The following is an 8,471-nucleotide window of genomic DNA, read 5'->3' as shown; positions in this document are numbered from 1 at the left end:
ACTCTCACGAGTTGACACACAACCATTGCAGCAGCAAGGCTATCCCCAACATAGAAGAAGGGACAAGACAAGGAAGAGGGCGCCTCCTCCAATGCCCCGCACCGGCCTTTAGGCCACTGCTATCTCCATCGGCACAATCACGCCCTTCTCCTTCACCAACTCGATGTTGGCTTGTAACTTGTCTCCCCTCTATGTTAACCTTGTATATTTTTTATTAATAAATTAGTTCTTAGGATTTGGGATGAACACTTAGTTTGTATTTTAACTAAACGCCGATAGAATACAATATCCTCTTTTGCATGTTTATGTTAGTATTCTTCGTGATGTTGGGTGAGTGCAGAAGTCTATATTTGTCTATTAGGACAAGAAGGATATTACTATTCGGATGAAGCGAGGATCTGAGGTACTGAGGTGAAAAAATATACCTCCCTCCTTGATACCCCGGTTAATCTGTGTGAAGGTGGGACGCGGAGGTAAAGAGGTGACAGTAATATTGTCCCTTCCCTCCTAGAGCAATCGATAGGGGGGGGGGGGGATAGAGAACAAACCATCGGTCGCGTAACAAACCATTGGTCGCGTCCACAGGCAGACCCTTAATCATCATTACAGTAACCTGCATGTGGGGAGGAAAGGTGGTGGAGTGTGTGATACGTGTGTTCTGCATGTATGCACGTGTATTGTACCAGGCTTCACCCATTGATAGAAATAATGTGAAGTGGCTTGGTGATCTGAAGCTAGAACTATGCAATTGCGTATTGTCGGAGCTAAACCTGGTAGATCCACTGGTAGGGTATCCTAACCAGGCGATTTAGCACGATGGTAACATGAGGCAAGGTTTTACCCAAGTTTAGGCTCTCTGGAGGAGACAACACCCTATGTCCTAGTTGTGTTTACTGTGTTGGAGTGTGTACAGTGTACATGCAAAGTACCAAGGGATTGTAAGTTGTCTATGTACGAGCTAGGACGTCGACTTATATAGCATACTGGGGGTCCTAGGGGCACAGATCCTAGTCGCTTGTGTACGGCGGAGGCAAAATCCTTCATGATCCTAGCTTCTTGTCTTGCACACCAAATCTTCTGAAGTCCTTGCCTAGTCCGCGATGGGCATGGACCAAGATAGAATCAACCTAGGGGGCCCACAACCCGACCGACCAAGCCGGGAGTCGACGTGATGAGGACCCCTCGGCCGAAACACCGAAATCTGTGTTACGTAGATCACACTGGTAGTGATGACTTCGAACCCCCTTGAGAACGCTTTATTACTCAAGCGTCATTCCTACTAACCTAGAACATTTTATTTATTATTTTACCTTATCTTTCGTAGTAAAGTTAACTCTCTTTTTTATTTCCGCCTTCCTAGCAACCGATAGAATAAGATAATTTCCAAACTACATTCGGTGCGAACGTAGCTGCGTAGGTGACAACATATAGAGTTGTGGGGCTGGTGGTGTCATCCTTTCTTTCCTATGGGTTTGACACTTGTCACGAATTATGCTATATAGCCCTATGCACTTGTAGGACATCAATCATCATGTGGGCCAGTCTTGCCGAGTGGAGGAGCAACCAACACAAGTGGATCTATGAGGCCTAAGACGTGACATGAGTCATCTAAGGTGGCTTTCGCAAGCATCTACCAAAATATGTACCCTTGTATTTTGATAGTTTATAGAGCCCTGATGCTGCCCTTTTTGTACAAATGGGTGTAAACTATAATTTTGAGCCTCTTAGATTGTGATGGATGAATAATTGAATATCGGAGTGGTAACATAAGTAGAGCGTCAAAATGAGTTAACAATGCTACAAGTTGAAAGGTTGCTTGCAGCTCTTATTGGTGTATCAAAGGTAAGGAGTAAATTATAAAGATGAAAGGTTGTAAATTGTGAAAAACATTATGAATCAAGATATTATGATATATGGAAACACACTGATGGCCGTGTAGTTTCAAAGTTATAGGACTAAACTAACACATCTCCAATAGTTTTAGGACCTAAAACTGTAGTATCAAAGTCATAGGACTAAACTGACACACCACCAACGATTTTAGGACCTAAAACTACATTTTGTAAGTAATACGACTAAACTGACACATCTCCCATAGTTTTTAGACTTATGATGCATGTTACTCACCACTCCATGATATTCTTGTGCCTACCAGATGATGATATGATCTGCTTTTCAAATTCCTTGTTGGTACTGGTTTTGATGGGTTTGATGAAAGGAAGTAACAAACACTATGTCAGGTTCAAAATCCTATGAACTCACTCACCACACAAATTGGTTAGCAATCATCGAAAACAAAGAGAAAATGACCGCTATTATATTTCTGCTAACATATTTTCATTTTTAGGATTTCTTAGTTGTCTCTTGCAACATCCGAGTTATGCCATTGTTATGCTACTCAAGTTTCCAGTCACTGACCAGTACTCCTTCCTCATGAATCAAGAAAATGTGCGAGACTTGTAAAAACTAACCCCTATTTTTTGAATTGTCAAATTCTAGGAGGTTTGCGATAAATAAGTCAACCCTTTTCCGTTAACATTTTATATTCTAAGGGTTCCCCATAAATTAGTATTGTGTGTTCTCTTTCTTCTTGTGCCACTACCTGGCGTGCTTGAACGAAGCTAGCTCAAGCACCACAAAGTTCTGAGTTTCTTAGTAGTGGGTGGATTCAAACCCTCACTGGTCTTTAGACGTTTAAGGGTCCCCACTGGATGACAAGAGTTAGCACAAGTGGTCCGGACGTATACCAGAACTTTGAGGGTTCGCTTTGGAGACGCTCTAACTCAAGCTCCACGATGTTATGTGTTCGGTCCCCACTTTCCCACATTATTTTTTCCTAGTTGGTGAACCCGCACCTTCAGAAAAGAGAGTGATGACCACTACAAAACGACACATGTGCTGATTAATTGTAGGTTAAATATTTTATATTTAAAAAAAATGATGTTTGACTTCAAAGTTCATCCAAATAGTGCCGGTCCAAAAGATCTAGAATTCCCAAGATTTGACGAAAACTTTGTTTTCTAGCCCCTACCCAAAAAGTTAATTGTGATTAAAAAAACCATGATTTTGACACATCAGTGTTTTGGGACTTTGTGGCAGGAGTCAGAGGCGAAGACGAAATAGTGAAGGAGAAGTTTCATACGATTTTTATATTTTATGGTAGTGGTAGCAGTCCAAGTAGTAGTGGAAGAGCACGACGGCCGCGACATGTGCGGGACTGTGGAAATTCGTAAAGGGCGGTGCTAGGCGCACGTCGACTAGTCGCCCGACCGTTCGCATCTTGTACGTGTCAAATGTTGTCTCCCAACCGTCAGATTTGGCCTCTACTTCGTCCCCTCATTGTTGTTTTGCTTCGCCCCCCCCCTCTCCCAAAAGAAATCATACCAACCGCCCATGGGGGAGAGCGACGGCGAGCACTGGAGGTCCACCTTTACACGAACCGGTACTAAAGGAAATTTTATGTTTTTTTGAAAATTTTCTTTTTAAATTTCTTTTTTGAATTTTTTGAATTTTCAAATTTCTGAACTATTTTAACCTCTAATCTCTAATCACCCTCATCACTGCTCAATTTAACCTCTAATCTCTAATCACCCCTCATCATTCCAAATCATCTAACTTTCCGGACGGTCACCCATCTCACTACTCCAGCCTGAGCACGATTAACTTACGGTTCTATTCTCCCTCGTTTCCAAGTCTGCACTTGTTGTTTTCTTGACAATAGTAAGATGTCAATCCTATTAACCCTCAGGAATTTAGCTTGAGCATGAAGTCACACATTTCACTGTTTGAGTTTGAAATTATTATTCTAAAAAACAATAATTATTTAGTAATACTAATATTTATTGAATAAGTACCACAGTTTGACCATAGTTTGACCATAGTTTGACCATAATTTGACCAGATTTGACCAAAATTCCAAAACACTAAAATAATTATTTAGTAACACTAATATTTCTTGAATAAGTAGTTTGACCATTGTTTGACCACAATTTGACCAGATTTGACCAAAATTCAAAAAAACTGAAATAATTATTTAGTAACACTAATATTCTTGAATAATTATTTAGTAACACTAATACTTCTTGAATAAGTAGTTTGACCATAGTTTGACCAGATTTAACAAAAATTAAAAAAAACTGAAATTTGAGCATAACTTTTTTTCCTTTTAGAATTTGAGGATTCTAAAAATTTGCAAACAAGCCGTAGGCCGTCAAAATCGGATGCGGATTTTTGTGCTGAACATTTTGATATATTATACGTTCTTTTCTGGCATAGTATGCAAAAGTTATAGCCGTTTTACATTTTCCCTACACTTTTTGCAAAACATGTCCAAATTTAAGTTTTTAAATTTTCCTAACTAGTAGATGTAGTAACATAACTACATCTCGAAGGATTTTAATTTTTGAAGTTTTTATCATTTTCTTTTGTTTTTTACAAAACTGATAAGGCGATGGGGGGGGTACAGTTTGAAAATGGGACCTTTAGTACCGGTTCGTGCCACAAACCAGTACTAATGCCTCAAACCCCATTAATACTGGTTCGTGCCACGAACCGGTACTAATGGGCATCGCACCCATTAGTGCCGGTTCGTGGCACCAACCGGGACTGAAGGTCCCATTTGAACTGGGACTAATGCCTTTGCCGCATCAACCGGGACCAATGCTCACATTAGTCCCGGTTCATGACTGAACCGGGACTAATGGGCTAACCCGGCCTGGACCAAAGCCCCTGTTTTCTACTAGTGGAGCGCCGCCGACCCCAAACATGGACGCGCAAGGCGACCGATAACGAAGCATCGCCGGTTGCCGCCCTCACAATGGCCCACTGGTCCGTGCACCATCGTCACTGACGCCTCCATATGTGATGGTCCTCGTCGCAACACCCGGTGCCCACCATCACAGCACACACCACATGCTGGTTGTTGCACTTTGTCCACCGTCCTTAGCTCAGCGCGTTTGTTGAAGATGTTCTCATCGCCATTGTAGCTTTCCCGGCCGGCAGTTGCAGCTTTTTTTTCGGTTACGCGGTGGCAAGCCCCTAGCTTCTCTTGTCTTGGGTTAAACCTTTTTCACTCGCCGGTTGTAGCTTTCAAGGCCTCCAGTCGTGACATTTGGCGATGTTGCAGCTTCTCCGTGCGTCGGCCCCAACCCCACCCTTGTCTTGTTCCAGCAAAATTCGACATCAGTCCTAGCATTTAGCGGTGCTGGTTGCAGCTACGCTACACACCGGTTGCAACCCCGGCTTTCTCTAGTTCTAGCAAAAAAAAGCGCCGACTATAGCCAGTTGCAACACCCAGTGCATCACATTGGTGACTGGCAGCGTCGCGGGGCCATGGTTGCAGCTCTGACGCGTGCCGGCCGCGCGTAGCGATTGAGGGGCTCACGGCGGCCGGAAACAGGCTTGCGCGCGAGAGAGTTTGGAGGGGATAGGGCCATAGGGGGAAGAGGTGAGACGGGAGGAGAAAGAAGAAAAACGAGTGGTTTGGGTCGCGCTTGAAGAGATATAAGGGCGGGTGATGATACACTGTCGCATGGGCCCATGGCAAGACCGGCGACGACGTAGCTGGTTGGCCGGCCGGGCAACATTTTCCACCCGTGAATCACTGGAACGATCGATCGATGTCCACATCACTTGTACGTGTGATGCTACACATGCGACCAGATTTTTGTCCTACGGGATTGCGTGTCGTACTCTGGATGGAAATTGGAGGGACAAAGGGTTCGGTGGAGAGGGTCCGTGAAAACCAACCGGTCCTGGCATATCGATCTCCTGTACGTACATCCAGGCTGAGGCAGCTTCTGCGCACCAAGCAACGGCGATGGACAACAGCGCGCCGCCGGTGATCATCGTTGGGGCGGGGCCGTCGGGGCTGGCTGCGTCGGCGTGCCTGGCTCGGCGCGGGGTGGATAGCATCGTCCTGGAGCGGGACGACTGCGTCGGCTCGCTGTGGCAGAAGCGCGCCTACGACCGCCTCCACCTGCACCTCCCCAAGCAGGCGAGCGCGCTCCCCCACCTGCCGCACGACGACGACGCGCCGGCCTACCTCCCCCGCGACCACTTCGTCCGCTACCTCGACGCCTATGCCGACCGCTTCGCCGTGCGCGCGCGCCTCCGCCTCCGCCGCGAGGTCCGCTCGGCGCGCTTCGTGGACGGCCGGTGGGAGGTGGAGGCCGTCAACCTCGCCACCGGCGATGCGGAGCAGTACACGGCGAGGTTCCTGGTGGTGGCCACGGGGGAGTTCGACGAGAAGGTGCTGCCCGAGGTGCCCGGGCTGGACACGTTCCATGGCGAGGCCATCCACGCCGGCGAGTACCGGTCCGGCGAGGGGATGCGGGGAAAGGAAGTGCTCGTCGTCGGCTGCGGCAACTCTGGAATGGAGATCGCCCTGGACCTGGCCCAGGCCGGCGCCGCGGCCTCCATCGTCGTCCGCGGCGAGCTCCACCTCATGACGAGGGAGATCATGAACGCGTCCACGGCGCTGTTCGCCTACCTGCCCGTCTGGATGATCGACCGGCTGGCGTTGTTCGCGTGCCGCGTCGTGTTCGGCGATACGGCCAGGCACGGCCTCCGGCGGCCTGACGTTGGGCCCTTCACCAGAAAGATCCAGAGCAACGTCTACCCAGTCATCGACGTCGGCACCTACGACAAGATCAAGAGCGGCCAGATCAAGGTGCTGCCGGCGATCACGAGCATCGAAGGGGACGTCGTGGAGTTCGCTGGCGGTGAGCGTCGCCGCTTCGACGCCATCGTCTTCGCCACCGGGTACCGCAGCACGGCAAAAAAGTGGCTCAAGGTTCGATCACTAATGTCTCATGCCAAGAATGAACCAATTTAATTTGTCGCCAACTTCTCAGCTTGCTAGCTAGCTAGTGAACTGTAACTGAAGCTGGATCGGAATGCTTCCTGGTTTGGTTTCAGAGCGACGACGGCGGGCTGATCGGTGACGACGGGATGGCGTCCGGTAGATCTCCCAAGGGGGAGAACGGGCTGTACCGTGCGGGGCTGGCGGGGAGAGGGATCTACGGCAGCGGCACAGACGGGGAGTTCATCGCGGAGGACATCAGCAGGCTGCTCCGGCAGGGCTCTGGCGACGACGACGATGGGGTCTAGAGCTAGGTAGAAGAAGCCATCACACGACCGGGTCAGTGCATGTGCAGCTGCCTCGCATTGGTCATGAGTCAGAGTGATTACACGTACTACGGATGAATGCATATGAGAGAACGAGTGGTCATGTTTCGATTGTTTGTTGATTGTAAAGGGCATGTGTTGCCTGTGGCTATCCGCACCTCGTCGTTTCATACATGGATTATCACACACACACTCTCTCTCTCTCTCTGGTGTGTGTGTTTGGACTTTGGAGGAGGGGTGTCATGTCGTGCGTGCTCTCACAGCATCTTCAACAGCCGCGCAACGAGCGGCGCGCTAAAACAGTATTTTGCGCGCGGAAATAGTGGTTTTTTGTGCGTGGCAGGGCGCTGGCTCCAGCAGCGGCTGCAAAATATTGCGAGCACGACCTGCTCCAACAGACGCTGCAAAAAATCAGCGCGCGCGAGCAACCAGAACACAAACTAGTTCAACCAAATAGATAAAGTTCAACAATACAAATAGCAAAGTTCAACCAAACAACACAAACTAATCCGATACAAATAGCAAAGTTCACCAAACAGCACAAACTAGAAACTACGAGGACTACTCCGATCGTCGTTGTCCTCATCCTCCTGGCTTGTGTCGTCCGATGTATCAAGGAACACGTCTTCCCACCGATCATCGTTATCGAAGAAGAATGATGCCTGTCCCAGATTGCACTGTGATATCGCCAGTGCCTTCGGACGATGCCTGTCCGCCTGTTCCGCGCGCCGCCTTGCCCTCCTCTCCACCCAGAAGGCATTCTCATTGGCGACGTCCTCCGGGTGGCGCTGGTGCAACTCCGCCATGGCTCGCTCGTCCGCCTCAGCGATGAGGAGGCGGCGCTGGTGCCGACGGTGTTCCTAACGGCCGGCGTCAGTTACTAGCCGCGGTGGAGGGGCGAGGTCCTGCGCCTGCTCGGACATCTAGATGTCCTGGAAGTTCAATTGTGCACGAGGCCTCGAGATGCGCCATGCCGCCATGTTGTATGCGCGAGCGGCCTCGTGGGGGGGTGTCGAAGGTGCTGAGGCCGAGGCGCACGTCGCCGGACCGAATCTCGGTGTAGAAGGCGCCGGAGGGGCGCGCGCGGACGCCGCAGTAGCCCGAAGCTCCCCGGCGGCGCGGCGGCATGGCGGCTGTTGGGGAACGTAGTAATTTAAAAAAAAATTCTTACGCACACGCAAGATCATGGTGATGCATAGCAACGAGAGGGAAGAGTGTCGTCCACGTACCCTTGTAGACCGTAAGCGGAAGCGTTATGACAACGCGGTTGATGTAGTCGTACGTCTTCACGATCGACCGATCCTAGTACCGAACGTACGACACCTCCGCGATCTGCACATGTT

General features: G+C 49.0%; 1 protein-coding gene across 1 annotated transcript; it reads left to right on the top strand.

The window, feature by feature from the left end:
• Positions 1-5,718: 5,718 nt before the first annotated feature.
• LOC123083190 (probable indole-3-pyruvate monooxygenase YUCCA11) lies at positions 5,719-7,316 on the top strand. The gene is made up of 2 exons (XM_044505298.1): positions 5,719-6,793; positions 6,919-7,316. The coding sequence occupies exons 1-2, from the start codon at positions 5,819-5,821 to the stop codon at positions 7,108-7,110; spliced, it is 1,167 nt and encodes a 388-aa protein (XP_044361233.1). The 5' UTR covers positions 5,719-5,818; the 3' UTR covers positions 7,111-7,316.
• The last annotated feature ends 1,155 nt before the right edge of the window (positions 7,317-8,471 follow it).

The sequence above is a fragment of the Triticum aestivum genome, chromosome 4A (genome assembly GCF_018294505.1).
Source record: "Triticum aestivum cultivar Chinese Spring chromosome 4A, IWGSC CS RefSeq v2.1, whole genome shotgun sequence".
In the NCBI taxonomy this organism is placed as follows: Eukaryota; Viridiplantae; Streptophyta; class Magnoliopsida; order Poales; family Poaceae; genus Triticum; species Triticum aestivum.
Note: the sequence above shows the minus strand (reverse complement) of the source record. Positions and strands in the feature narration are given on the sequence as shown.